The sequence below is a fragment of the Rosa chinensis genome, chromosome 6 (assembly GCF_002994745.2).
Source record: "Rosa chinensis cultivar Old Blush chromosome 6, RchiOBHm-V2, whole genome shotgun sequence".
Taxonomy (NCBI): domain Eukaryota; kingdom Viridiplantae; phylum Streptophyta; class Magnoliopsida; order Rosales; family Rosaceae; genus Rosa; species Rosa chinensis.
The window spans coordinates 31,738,899-31,754,212 of record NC_037093.1 but is presented as its reverse complement, the minus strand read 5'-3'; the positions used below and the strand labels follow the sequence as shown (position 1 = coordinate 31,754,212).

The 15,314-nt window shown below is 35.9% G+C and overlaps 1 protein-coding gene and 1 long non-coding RNA gene across 2 annotated transcripts; one reads left to right on the top strand and one right to left on the bottom strand.

Annotated features, from left to right (window-relative positions):
• Nucleotides 1-7,057: 7,057 nt before the first annotated feature.
• On the bottom strand, nt 7,058-9,797 carry LOC112172751 (phosphoglycerate kinase, chloroplastic). The gene is made up of 3 exons (XM_024310221.2): nt 9,666-9,797; nt 7,658-8,053; nt 7,058-7,434 (listed from the first exon to the last, which is right to left on the bottom strand). Exons 1-3 carry the CDS (start codon nt 9,795-9,797, stop codon nt 7,216-7,218), a joined length of 747 nt encoding a protein of 248 aa, XP_024165989.2. The 3' UTR covers nt 7,058-7,215.
• Nucleotides 9,798-14,355: 4,558 nt separating this feature from the next.
• LOC121049955 lies at nt 14,356-15,111 on the top strand. The gene is made up of 3 exons (XR_005801653.1): nt 14,356-14,471; nt 14,664-14,787; nt 15,005-15,111. It is a non-coding gene; the product is annotated as an uncharacterized LOC121049955 (long non-coding RNA).
• The last annotated feature ends 203 nt before the right edge of the window (nt 15,112-15,314 follow it).

The following is a 15,314-nucleotide window of genomic DNA, read 5'->3' as shown; positions in this document are numbered from 1 at the left end:
TTGATCAGGTTGCCGACCCTCCTTCCTTGTCTAGCTCGCTTTCTCCTAGCCGGAGTAAGAAAATGTGCTAAGGTTGACTTTTTAGTTCATTTCCATGCTTCTTCATCATTTCCCCTCATGATAAGGAAAACACAATAAATATATATAAATAAACACAAAGGTTAAGCAAAAGTACAAGATTAGGAGAATAATGGAATTGGATTAGTCAACATTAAATTGGACTTTAGAACAAGTAATTTCCATGTTTTAGGGTACAAATATGTATATGAATTATGATCCAACAATATGTCAAGCCTTGCTTTACAAGTACTATTTCTAAATTGAATTATGGGTTTTCTGTACCATGACTTTATTGTCTGTAGGAACTATAAGGCATTTTCAGAGTGTGTTCAATAGAGAGAGGAACAAATACTAAAGGAACTATGAGAGCTGGAGGGAAAATAGTCAGGGTCAATATCATCAACATTTCCAAAGAGAGGATTGGTATTGGAAGACTGAGACTTCCATTAAAGGCTGGAGGAGTAATTACAGGGAAACTCCTAGAAAACACGGCAACTATTTGTTATCATAGCACTACTCAATTTTAGGCTTGACAGGTAAAGTTGTTTACATAAATCTAGAAATGATCAGAATTGGAAATGTTGTCAAACAGTTATTTCACTGTCAAGCAAGATGCGAAAGTTTCACTTTGTGCAGTAGGTTAAGACTTGGTTTTCCTTTATATTCAGTGCTGATAGTTGATATTTGGCTGATGTACCAAGTTGAGATTAAGGAATTCCCTGCATTTTGGCATACTATTTAGAGCTAATTTGATCTCCTTTATTTTTTTTATTCTTTGTATATTTTACCCTTATTTTGAGGACTTCAACTATATCCTATGTTTGATAGTTCACATTTCGTTGACTTCCTCATGTCATTTTATTTTCTTGAGAGAGATATTATGGTCCTATATTCACTTGCAAGTTCTTGTAAATATTTGTTTCCCTCTTCATGAAAAATTTGAAAATAGAAGGGCTGATGTATGTAGTAATCATAGTATGGTACGTTCTCTGATAGTCACAAAAGAACTTCATAGAGTAACCGAGTTATTTCTTTTTTGTGTTTGTTTGTTTGTTTGCGATCTTATCCTCATATATACAATAATGCTTGCTGACAACATTTAGGACCAAGGCAAATGAATTTCACCCAGATCAAAACCAAGACAATAAAGGTGTGCGTCACTGGATGTTACCCAATTTGTTCGTTGTTATTTATTGTCTTCGAATGATTTTGAATATTATCAGCTGGAGGTGGATTTTTTGGATTTTCCCAACAAGTCTTTGGACTTGTTTAGTATTTTGAATGTGGATGATGGCTCAAACTGGTATGTATTTGGTTCTTACAACATGGTGGTTGAAAATTGTGGGAAATACTCGTTAAAATGTACTGCATGTAATTTTTTTAGTTTGTGTTTAATGTTTGGTTATCATCTCTTCATACTTAGGGTGATTGAAGGAGTCAATGCAACTGAAAAGGTCATATGCCAAAATAAAATATATCCTAATTAAAATTGCTATCTAGTGGTTTTGTTATTGGGTAGTTAATCAACTTTAATTTTAGAAATACTAAAAGCTTATGGTATACAGATATACTACTATGCACCAGATTAATAGATTTATCATGGTACTAGTTAAAATGATAATTATTGTGAAAATTTCAGAATTATATTGCATATTCATTAAAGGGATTAGAATTCATGTATTTATACCGTCTTTCATTTATTGAATCAGACAAGTGCAAGCTGATTATAGCCTTGCACTTTATGATGGAGCCTAAAAGGTAAGGTGTGATGACCTACATTTTCGTTATTTAATTTTAGTAATTAATAATTGACGAGTTGTACAAATTATTGTTATTATGCTTTATTCGTATGTCGTATGTGAAGTGGATTTGTTTCAGACAATTAATTATTCAAAAAGTGTGGATTTAGGGGGGGGGGGGGGGTTCAAGGTTGACTTTTTATATGTTGAGATTCTATAAAAACTTCATTCAGGAAAGTTGTAGAGCTCATGAATATGAGTTCGTGGACATGTGGAACGTGAAAATTGGAGTTCGTATGTGGAAGTTATGGTTTGCGGAAGTTTTGGATATTTTTGGAAACCACTATAAATAGGAAATTTACTATTTTCATTTGGGCTTCCATTTCCGGAAATCAGAACCTCTGTTCTCTCTCATCTTTGAGTCAGACCCGACCCAAACCCGGAAACCAGACCCAGCTTTTCCGGCGATCTCTGATGACCTCTAGAGGCGGGACTTGGACATATCGACTCGCCTCCTTGTTCCGGTCCTCCTGGTGGTGGCCTTTAGTATCCATTCTCGGTCACGGTGGTGCAGCGAAGCGGTGAAACTGAGTGTAGTCGGACCGGTAGGAAATCCTTGCTCTAGCGACCTCGCGGCTTCAAGCTTCCTGTTTTGAGTTTATGGGAGCTTCCTCAAGCGATCCATGGTGTTTGTTTTGATCGATTAATGTTAGAATCGGATCAACTCATGGTGAACAGTTCACAGCGGCTTGTGGCAGCGATCTAGGCCTAGTTGGCTTGAACCCCGAGTATTAAAGTTGATCTATTTGGTGTTCTTGACATTTTGGATGGTTGAATTAATCTAGTTTTGAGTTTTGGCTGGTGGTGGTTATGCCACCGACTGTGGCAGCATTTTGACTGCCTTCCGGCCATGTAAGGGATAGTTTCTGGTTTTATATATCATCTACTCGTCGATACGAGTGTTTTGATATATTATACGTAATATTTGGAGATCGTATGAATATGTTGTGATTTTTACTGTTTCGGACCGTTCGATGATTCGATCAGTGAGGATTTGAGCGTTCGATCGTCTTGTGATTTTGACATATCGATCGTAGAAGTATTCCGGAGACATTGGGGGGTCTCGGATATGGTTTCGCCTCAATAGGCGTCACTTTGGGGATTTTAGTTTAAAACAGGGGTTTTGGACTTAAATCGCTTGTGATTCATTACTACGTTGAGACCTTATGTGATTAGGTACTTGACTAAGTATTCTTGGATGGTTATTGTGTGGTTTGGCTACATTGTTCTATATTGAAGACGCAGCGGGAATTTCGAGGTGAGTAATCTCATAAGGTTCATTTACGAATGAAATTACCTTTATCGTTTTGAGAGTTATTTATTTAACTGCAAACTATACTTGGTATTAGTAGGCATTCCTGAGCGGATGACTACATGTATATATATATATATATATATGTATACGTGAAATATATATATATATATATATATGTATTTGTGGATTTTGGTGATTGATGAAAGCAATACGCATGAATGATGCATTTTATTGTTTTTGGTGTGGCTTTTCGGAAAACAAATGATTGTGAAATGTTGATTTCTATTGTTTTGAAAAGCACTGAGATTTGTGTAACATTTTGAGTCCTGAGCGACTCCTTTAAATGTTTTATTCTGAGGGACTGTGAGGCCTGAGGAATTAAGGTTACAGGGTAACCTTAGGTAGTATATCGAGTAATCACGTCTTTGGCCGGACGAGTGGTTACGATTTCAGTTAGAGCTCTAGTCTGTCTGCCAGTGTAATTCATGGGGTAATGGTGCGAGGTTATTTCTAACTCATGAATTTTGTGCTTGAAGGAAACAAGGTGTGAGTTGCTTTCCTTATTTCGTGATTTGAATAGGAAATCAAGGTATGAGTTGCTTTCCTTATTTCTTTATTTGAATAGGAAATCAAGGTGTGAGTTGCTTTCCTTATTTCGTGATTTGAATAGGAAATCAAGGTGTGAGTTGCTTTCCTTATTTCGCGAATTGAAAGAAAACAAGGCGTGAGTTGCTTTCTTTAATTGGTGTTTAAGGAATTAAGGAGTGAGTTGTTTTCCTTAGTTTTAGTGTGAGTTGATTTGTGGTGGTTTTGAGTTACTCATACGAGCTTTCATAAGCTTATCGGGTTTGTTGTGTGGCAACCCGGTGTACTATTCAATGGTGTAGGGGTTAATCCTGCAGGTCAGGAAAATCGTGGCTGAAGTTGAGGTAGCGCCTTTGCAACTTTACGGTAGGAAGCCATTTTTGTAACTTTACCGTTGATAAGGACTTCCGTTGTGTAGTAAGCTCTGAGGAGCATTTATGTTTTATTTTGTGTTCACAATTTAATTCGTAAACTTATGTAATATATCACTCTGTGGAGCGAGTCAATATTGACATAGTGGGTTTCAAGGCATCAATATGTACTTGGTTTAAAGTAAAAAAGTTTCCAGGCATTTTGTATTGATGGCTGAACCATCACACATGTATAATTATGAGATTATATATCGATTTATATTTGTGTTAAAAATCATGGGTGTGACATAAGGGCTCTGTCTCTCCTTTTGTCCTTGGCTTTAATGCCTTCATGAAATTTTTGTCCTCCTCCCTATTGATACGCCAAAAAGCAAGCGCGCAATTTAACCCTGCAAAAAGTAGTTGTTAGTATAGAATAAGTAGGGATCGTTCTAACCGGGGATTGAGGGTACACCTTTAATTGTAAAACAAATAAAGAATTAATAAAAGTATAAAGTATAATATTTACAAAAATATATACAAATAACAAAAAGGGGGGTTTAAGAATTAGAGTTTTGAAAATTAAAATAAATAAAATGAAGAAAATGTGAAAACACATGTACAAGAATGAAACGTAAGAAACAAAGATCAAAACCAATTCCATACAATTAAACTCAATTCAAACCCTATAATTGATCATCTAAGTCATGAGAAAGAAGTTGATCATGTGAAACATTCGACGCAAATGATTTCCCATATTTTATTTTCCTTTACTAATTAACCTAAGTGAAGCACCTAGATTAATCCTATTAAACATGCAATCATAGTCTAGAAAGCTAGCTAATCAAAATATGTTCAACGCAAGAAGCAGAGAAAAAGGTTATCAACTTAAGTGCACAACCTAGTTATGAATAAGTTCACCTATTTGCAATTCTCTTCAATTGAATTCGACCTTTGTGCAAAGTCTTTACTACTTATGAAATAGGTTCACAAAACTATTAGGTGAATCGTTTACCTAAATCTAGCACCAATTACATGCAAATCCTATAAGTGTCACTACTAGAATTTTTCTCATATACATCGGCCAGAAACCGATGTAAAAAAAAAATTTGTACACATGTGTTAGTGGGTGATGTAAAAGATTGCCAAAAAATAGACATCGGTTAAAAACCGATGTCCCATACTACAATAAACATAAGATTATATTCTATAATCGATGTTAAACTGCTATTATGATCACAAATTGGTGTTTTTAGATATTGTTAAACCTTCATATTTATGCATATAATGTTTAACAAAATATAGGTTCAATAGCACTAGTATTCATTTTAACATCGTTACTCATTCTAGAAACGATGTGTAATATATTCTTACACATCGGTATTTTTGAAATTTGCCTGCTGTTTATAAGCTTTACGGGTACTTGACATAAATCACACTATTTAAGATTGAATCTACATTCTTTTGTATTACTCGATTGATGTTCATTATTATGTTAAACATCATTTCCTTTTACGAAGTGATGTCCAAGCTTATATTAAACATCAGTTTTTGAGGTTGACACCGATGTTTATACTTATACTAGACATCGTTTTTCATTTAATAAATCGATGTCCCATTGCGTTGTTTTACATCGTTTTTTACTTAATAAGTTGATGTCCATTGCGTTGTTTTACATCGTTTCTTACTTAATATTTTGTTATCCACTGGCTAATAGGACATCAATTTTTTCTTTTAGAACTGATGTATTAGTTCTTATATGACTTCATTTTTATAGTTATAAGCTGACTTGTTACTATTGCTAAGAAATCTAATGAGAATACGTATCGTAAGTAAATAAATTTTGATTAATATTGATGCTCAAAGTACATAACAACATCCCAAGTATTTCAATGCATAACATGCCGAAATAAAACGAAAATTTAAGTCTAAATGGTACATAATACTAGAAACATAAACGAAAGCAAGCCTCGCCATACTTATATCCCATTTGTTCTTCTGTTTTCACGTGCAAATAAAATGAAATGAACAATTAGCTATAACAAGAAAAACATAAGGAAAGAAAGGAAAGGAAAAGGGAAAGACAAAAAGACATTGACCTTACAAGACATTCCTATCCTAGCATCCATAACACAATCTGTTGGTTAACTTAACTATACCTTTCTGGGATAGAAAGTACTGAAAGTATGTGCCTAGGTTGATTATGAAAATGATGATAGAAAATACTGACCCGAAAATGTAGATATCCGATGAAACAATATCAGCCTACATTCCAAGTGCTTATTGTCAGCCTACATGAAACAATGTGCCCCAGGAAATTCCATTAAGAACCAAATTGGTGCTACTTCTAGGCCTAGCATTGCAGGAGGTAGAAAAACATAGACAAACCTCACATCCTTTGTGTTTATGTACTGAGCACGAGTAGTTTCTAATTTTCTTCTCCTGTGTCTTAACTGATAGCCAAAAGAAGGCGGATCTGAACCAATAAATATCATATTTATGTACATTATTAGACAAGAAGAATGTAAAAGCACTCCAAAATATGATAGAACAAGCGGCTACATTTTTAAAATTCCCAAGTGGTTTTCTTTTCAAGGAACCCATCATTTTTAAGGTCCAAGGTTGCAACAATGATATCACCTTGTAGCCCCCAAATAAAAACAAACTAATTGCTTTATCATACAATAGAAATACTGGATTATAGCACACATTGAACATCAAGAAATGGTTATTTGAGATCTGATTTGTAAAGTAAAACTGTGCAGCAGAAATGCTCATGCACAAAGCCAAATTTCTCGTGATATAAATCTTTCATACGAACTCCAAATGGAGGCAGGCTGGTTTCATATGAAGGGTGGGAATGCCTACTTTTAAAGTGCTGGTTTCTTGAAGCAAGATTGTACATAAAAAGATACTAAAAGAAACAGAAAGAACATGACAGTGATACTGTTTTCAGAAATTCCTGCAACAGACCTGTAACTTGGGTAATGTTAATTTGGACATAATTTGGGTAATGTTAATTTGGACATAACAGGAAAAAACTAAAGTTAATCAGGAAACTTGGCAGCCCAGACTTTGGTTTCATAAAAATAAGTACGTTAAAGTTCTATCTTGTCTGTAGAGAAAGAGATTGATCAGGTCAGCCCTATCCAGACAATAGGCATTACTAAGAACCTATATAAGTAGTGAACATGTTTATGTACAGAAATGAATGCCAACTGCTTACCTCTGTTCCTACTGCAAACTTGTCAAACTCAAACACTCCCATTGGTCCGTTCCAAATGATGGTTTGAGTGGTATCAAGTGCATCATTGAATGTCTTAATAGAGTCTGGTCCAATATCCAATCCCATCCACCCATCAGGGATGCTTGAAGCTGGAACAATCTGCAAGGACCAAACCAGTTGCTCATTACTCTCTCATGAAGTGCTACTGAAGTTGATAAAAGAATAGCAAAATACTATTGTCACTGTGTATTTTTAAATTTAAACTCAATATTAGATGCAATCAACTAAAATCAGCTAGTTTCCAACAAGGTATAGAGCATTAAATGGTAGGTGAGCAAATCAAAAGCACAGAATTGTAAAATGTTAGCTAAAGAAAACAAACCTTGTTGTTTGCATCAAGAGCAAATTTGTCTGCAATTATGACATCAATGGGTAGCAAAAGAGACACTCCCTTTGCCTTGGCCTTTGCAATGAGTGATGTAGCGAGTTCTAGCTTATCCTTTTCCACCAGAGATGAACCCACTGAGATACCCTGTGCCTTGTAAAATATGAAGATCATTCCTCCACCAAGAATTAAGTAATCAACCTTCTCTAACAGTGACTCGATCACTCCAATCTTGGATGAGACCTTCGAACCACCAACAATGGCTGCAAATGGCTTTTTTTTGGCTTTTATGCATTTCAATATGCAGACTTTTATGAAACTGTAATCACTGACAAGATAAATCCCAATGTGCAGAAGATCAAGTAATGCAGCTGACCAAATGTTAGAACCCACCTAAGTTTATAGCAGCAAACAAAGTAGATATGAATGATTATGGATGACAAACTGTTATGTGGAATGCCAGCACTGCTTACTCTATGTAATGCAGTACCACAAAGCCATTTTCACATTCTCAGTTTGATTACATGCTGAAAATGAAGGTGTACACTGATATCCTTCTCAAATGTTTATATTACAGGAACATAAACTTTCACTCACTCAACCATGCATATAGCACTACTACCACAGTTTCACCCAAGTAATATTTAGGTAATATGATATATTTATTCAGACATGCCCAAATAGGAGCGTGTTACAGGTATTTGAGACCATAAAGAACTATCCCTTATAAATGTCAAATGATGCTTGTCCTACTACTCACCACTACTGATTTGCTGACACAACAATGCCAGCTGTTCCACACAGCATTTGTACTAAGCACAAAAGATACGGTTGAGACTGTTAAACACAGGCCTTATGCGCTAAGGTTTGGTTGTCTGACTCTAACAAAGTTTCACAGAATCAATTCAAAAGGCATTGCTTCAATGTAACAATGCGGAGTAACCCATCGAGGATCCAATATAGTAGATGTATTAGTGTTTGATTTTAATATTAATACAATACCAAATTTGTGAATATTGAAAACTGGAACACAACCCATATTTCGAGTAGTTGAGTCCAAATTCACAAGTCAAAAAAAGTAAACCAATTGAGTTACTAAATAGGCATCAAAAGAATGCACAATTCACTAATGAAAGAGGAATGAAGCATCATGGGATACATCACAAGAAGTAAATGGCATGCTTACTAAACTATCACAATTATCAGAATCAACTAACAGATTCACATTATATATTCTTAGACAGGGAACGCAAGAAAAATGCAACTACGGTAGCAAATTTTGGTTTTGTAAAATGCAACTGTGGTTGATGAAAATCCTGATAAATTGCATTTGCATGAGCATAGCATGCATTTCTATCTCCGATTACTATGGTTAAAGCTCAAGAATCACAGGTGTACATGTACGGGTGTCAAAATGAATTAATCTTGAATTTTCCTCTACCAAGCATTGTCAAAATGGATGGGGCTCAAAAGAAAGGTGTAATTATATCCCTCGCAATGGAATCCCTCATTCTTGATTTTTCCCCTCTTGTACATGATGTCAAAAAGGCCTGACCACACTCTTGATTTTTCCTCATAAAGGCATAAACTCAAAGGCTTAAGTCATAACCTCACTCTTGATTTCCTCTATCATGCATTACTACAAGGGCGAAAGCTCAAGAATCACAGAGTTACCATATGAAATATGAACAATACAGCTATTGTGGCCTTAGAATCTTTCTTTTTGTAAAGGATTAAGAACAATTTCAGAATTGAAGTTAGGGTTACAATCAAAGAAAACCTACACATCAAATTCCTCACGATTTCAGAATCAAGAACCTGAGCTAAACAGATCTAACACACACAAAAAAAAAAAATCAACCAAAACCAGCCAATCAAAAGACAAAGGCAATCCAAAAATCTCAGCAAAAACGGAATCAAAGAAAGCATCAGATCTCGAACCAATCACACAAAATGAGAAACCTCAAAGTGGAAGAGAATACGACGGCGTTTAGTGGAAGAGTACCTCGGCGACACTGCCGCACGGATCACGGAGGACGACCTTGTCGAGGCCATTGACGCCCTTAATGAACTCGACGCCGTGAGGAGGAGTGGTCTTGGCATTCGCAGCAGTAGTAGCAATGGGATTGGGAAGCATTTTGCTACTCATTTTCTCTCTCTCTCTCTCTCAAATTAAAATCTGTTGTAGAGGATGCGTTGCCAGATTGAAATCTTTCGAGATCTTAGAGAGAGCGAGAGAGAGAGAGAGAGCTTGCGGGTACATGTGATAGCGCCGGCGAGGTACAGGTGATAGCGTCGGCGAGGTGGTGGAGGTGGTTAGGAGAGAGAGAGATAGTAGAGGGAGTGAGCGGAGAGGAAGGCGATGGTGGCCGTGGAAAGAGGGATGGAGAGGAAGGAGGGGAGGGCTAGGGTTTCGGGCAAGAGTGAGAGAGAGAACGATGAAAGTGAGTGAGGTAAAAGTAGGAAAAATAACAAAGTGTGTGGGGAATGAAAATTTTGCTCCCCGCATTCCCAAAAGTTTTTAACTTAGTTTTTCCGCGTATTTGTAAATTTTTGAATCAAAATATAGACATCGGTCAACAGTAATAAACGATGTCAATTATATGTATATAAATCGGAATTTGAGGAATCGATGTTAATGATATTTTTTACATTGCGTGAATTCCTCACTGATGTAATTGTCGTGATGTCTAAAAGCAAAATTCTAGTAGTGTGTCGACCCAAATAAGATAAACATATAAAAGTTTTCTGTCAAGCAAATTCAATCGAACAAACTCACATAAGCAACTTAGAATCACAATCATAGAATGTGAAAACTCTATTTAAACATAGAAATTGGGCTTTAAACTTTGCCCTAAACGTTATTGTTAACTAGAAACAAATTCCTACGAAATCAAATAAGGAAATAAAAAGATTACAAGGAAAAAGAATGAATTACACCGTGAGTGGAGATGAAGATGGAGAGCTTGATGGTTGGATCTTGAATCTTGGAAGCAAGTCTTCAAGGTGGATGATGGAGGATATGATCTTCACGACTCCTTCCTCTTCTTCCTCTCCTTGCTTGAAAACACATAACTTTGCAACTAGAGAATGGAGAGAGAGAGAGAGAGAGCTTATGACGTTATGGAGGATTTTTTTGAATGAAAGTGTGTGTTTTAAACGTCAAGCATAGGGGGTTTATATAGGGGGATGACCAAGCTTCATGATCCTTCCTTTAATTTCCCAAGGAATTAATCTGATTATGCCACACAGCTTCGACCAATCACGTAGTGCCACGTCAGCTCTGTTGTGTCATCCAACCAATTAAAAAGCTCCAAAATCAATCCCTAATATTTTGTTGCTGATTTTCCTATGTTTTAATCTAATTTTATTCACAATTTTCGGCCAAAATAATCTTGAATCAAAATAGGAATGAATCTAGACTTGTTTTGGACCTTTTCTCCCTTAAATCTCTCCATGGCATCATTATCCTTGATCCTCTCTTGATTTTTGACATTAACTCCATAATTTCCTATGGAAAAATCAGATTTAATTCCTCAATAATATCTCCAACGTAATCTTCTTATGACTCTCCCTTGATTTTCACGTTGTTTCCATAATCTTCTCTTGATAATTCACGGCAATTAAAGATTTCACTATGGGAAAATCCTTATCAGACTACGCTTTTCACACAACGAAAAAAAAAATTCCGTTGTGTGTTGATGAAAATGGCTTCAGACAACACGTTTAAAGAACTTACGTCGTATAAGGCTGTTGAAATTCAGAAATTTTTAGCTAGAAGGTCATTGCACAACACTCACAAGAATGGTCTGTTGTGTGAATGAAAAAAAAAAGTGCGGCAGATTTCCCTCCTAGCTTGCTCAAATTTGGCTTCAAATTTATACTACATTGTACAACAGAATAGTTATATCTGTTGTTTGAGTGTAGCTTATAAAATATCATACAACAGTTTTTTACTTTTGTGTTGTGTGATCAAGGAAGATAATTTGAGAAAGTTTGGATTTGCCCCCAAATATCACTTATTCTCCCAAAGCCTACAAATTTTGATCGACATATGTGTGATGACTGTAAGCTCATACAACACAAATACGTAATTTGTGTTGTCTGAATGAGAAATGTTTGTACCTAGTGCCAAAACTGATACTTTGATTGCACATAGGTGGGAATTTTCCCTCCTTACTCCCTTAACTCAAATTTAATATGTACATTATGTCATTATCAGACAACAACAACTTATTTTTGCGTTGTGTGATTCGTGAATACAAAATTGAAAAAAAAAATGCCGGGCTTTGACAGCCCGCTAATATTTTTGGCCTACAATTGAACTTCCCCCCCTTTCTTTTTCGGGAGAGGATCCTCTCCCTTCTTTTTCCTTATTGTATGGGAAGCGTTCCTATCCGTTCTTATCAAGGACACCCAAGGATTCTAAATTTCATTTATCTAAAAACCGGGTGGGTCATTTCTATTCAATGCCCTACGAAACTTTGACTTAACCCTCATGCCCTCTCCTCCCAGCTTTCATCTCTCTCCCTCGCAGACTCGCCGCCGCAGCAACTATCACTGAGAACCCATAGCGATAACCTTCATGGATCTCTGTTTTGGCAGTCATTTTCTCTTCGTCATCTTCGATTAACACTTCTTTGGTAAGGATGAGTCACGTACTTCTCTGCAACTTTCATTGTCAGAACTCTCTCTCTACCCCTGGGCATTCTCGTGTTCTACCTCTGAGAAGGATTTCAACTAGGTTTATCTTCTAATCTTGTTTTAACTTCAATTTCGTACTTCTAGGGTTTAAATCTGTGAACATGTTAGTAGCAAGCCTGGCTCGATTTATTCAATAAATATATTACAGATCTACTTTTTCAAACCGAAATATCGCATCCCTTCCCCTAATCATTGTATCTCTTGTAATGTCAGAATATTCCCCATATTCTAGTTCTCTTAATTTCATACCAAGGATCAATCGATGCTAAAGTTGCTAAATGACCAATAAGGGGAATTATTGGTAATGATTCTAATCCCTTTATAAGAATTGGTCTTCCAGTGAGATTCGGGTTCAAGGAACTTGTTCATGTCGAGCATGATCTTGAAACCAATACAACTCATGTCATTGGATTTTCTATAGATGTATTTAAAGCTGCAATTGGATCTTTGCCGTATGAAGTGCAGGACGAGTTTATTCCATTTGAGGATGCCAATGGAAACTCTGCAGGGACTTATAATGATCTTGTTTACCAGATTTATCTCAAGGTACACATATGGATAATTGAGCATCCTACTAATGAAAACTTCCAAGGCACAACAGCGGAACAAATTGGGACGGTATTCTGGTTCTCCTTCTCTACTCTACTTGTGTTCACTTATAGTAAGTGATGTATCTGAGTTATTCCAATTATATACAAGTCTTCTTGTCAAGTGTCAAGTGATTGCGGTATGTTCATATATTCAAATCTTGTTTGCAAGTTGATTAAGTTGATTCTTAGTTGCTCTTGTGGTGCTCAGTAAGCTTCAATAATTACGTTATGCTTGTTTTCTAACATTTGTTCTATATAGACGCTAGCAAAGAACATGACACATAAACTTTCTTGTTTTGTACGAACATTACAATGACAACAATGGGAACTCTTATTCTGATGTGTTCTGGTTTTCTTCATTAATTCAGTCTGTCAGAGAACTTGAATTTGGGCAACAGGTTTGTTTTATACAAAATATCATTGATTCAATTGTGCCTGCCATACCTTGTCTTGCAGTTCTGTATGAACATTATGTTGCTCTACACAAGCACACACATATGTGCGCGCGCGCACGTTTTTCTGTAATTTATATTAAATTCATTTAAATGAACACTGGATGTGCATGTGTGTGTGTGTTTCTGTAATTTATATTAAATTTATTTAAATGAACACTGATTTCACACCCTAGATATTGGATAACAGTTGATATTACTTTCAATCCAGTGTCTACGTACTTCGTCAACATGAAAACTAAAAGGCCCATTTTGCTTGTATGCTATATTTGTTTGACCGCTTACAATGTTCTGGTTGTTTCTTCACTCCATGCAAGGTAAGAGGTGGATCTGATTGTGAGGATGAAGTTCAGAGCTAGATTCTCGTGACCGCTAGCAAACGAGTATCGATTAAAAAAAAAGAAAAGAATAGCTAGTTAGTAACTCAGTAAATAGGTGCTTAATGATTTTTATGCTCGACTGATTCATAGAATTAATGTTTGCTTGCGGTTCTTATTTTCATTATTCCTGGTTGATTTTTTAAATGGTAGGAATATATGACGTTGCTTAAAGGAAATTCGGATTATGAAGGATTGACACTGACTGTCAATACCAATTCATATTTTCAATCTGTAGTGCTAATCATAATGAATATGATTATAATAGAGTTTTGGGTGAATTGATTGTACTGGATACTTACTTATTTTCTGTACTCTCTACTTGTGTATTTTCAAGTTTGGTAATTGAATGGATAGAGTATTGTTCTGCCGCAGTTTCTAGGTATATATTGAGTCATTGATTACCAGATTTTCACCATGGGGGGAGCTCGTTCTAGGAAGAGAAACCTTCGAGATGATGAAGATAGTTTTCATAGAGGGATTTCCAAAAGGATACATTGAATGAGGAGGAAAAAGGGAGGGGGTTTCTCGGGTACATTGATCTATAAATCTGGAAGAAGAAGAGGTGGAGGAGAAGACCCAGCAGCAACAATAACCACAACAACAAGGAGGTTACTAGGAACAGCAGCAGAAGAAGATCATCGTCCAAATCCTCTGCTCCTCTGCTCGAGTTGGTCTGTTTGTCGAGGTCTCTTCCTTATTCCTATAATTCATCATTAATTTCTGCTACGTCTCTATTTGGTTTCCTAGGATAAATAAACAACTTAAAGAATGTTTATAGAACTGGGTAAACATTGATTTCAATTTGAGGTTTTAGATTGAGATAAAGTTTTGATTTTTTGTTGTTGTTCTGAAGCTGATTTTGGTTTTTGAGTTGCAGGGAGGAATCCAAGTTCTAATACTAACCAATCTTGGTCGAAATCTACAAGGGATTCTAAAAGTGGGTCTTGAAGAAAATCGATGTCAATGCTATAGGATATCGTTACTGTTTTGTTGAACTTCAGGTGTGTTTTGTTGGGTCAAGGATTATTCTTTTATCATGAGCTGAAGTTGCAGTTCATTTTCTAATGTATACCTTGTAATGTTTGTATGCATTACATAGATCATCTGTATGCATTAATAAGATTGATTATCTATTCACCAAGTATTTACATAGATCATCTAACTGGCCACCTCTAATTCTTTATCTAACTTTTTTTATTTTTTTCTTTGCAAGAACAGAAGTTGGAGAAACTTCAGGAAGAGGATCTTGTTGAAAGGCCGTTCAAGAAGAAACAGATCAGGATCAGGTTTCCTGAATGGGGAAGAAGTGGGAGATTTGCTCCATTTGCAGGTAAGGTGGGTTTACATATTTTGTTCACAAGTAAAAGTGCTACAAGCCATTTTTTTTTTCACCTTAAAAAGATCTATTCATCTGCAAATTATGTGTATTAATTGCAACCATATCTGTGGTCTACCAGGTGTTGTTTAGCAGAGCAAATCTCACAATTGAAAGAGGAGAGAAACTGGCCATTATTGGCCCAAATGGATG

Excerpts from the sequence above, each read along its gene's own strand:
- LOC112172751 (XM_024310221.2), bottom strand. The coding sequence starts at position 9,797 with ATGCTTCCCAATCCCATTGCTACTACTGCTGCGAATGCCAAGACCACT. Across the intron at positions 8,054-9,665 it reads CGTGCGGCAGTGTCGCCGAG|GTGGGTTCTAACATTTGGTC; the intron begins GTACTCTTCCAC and ends CTATAAACTTAG. Across the intron at positions 7,435-7,657 it reads CTCTTGATGCAAACAACAAG|ATTGTTCCAGCTTCAAGCAT; the intron begins GTTTGTTTTCTT and ends TGGTCCTTGCAG.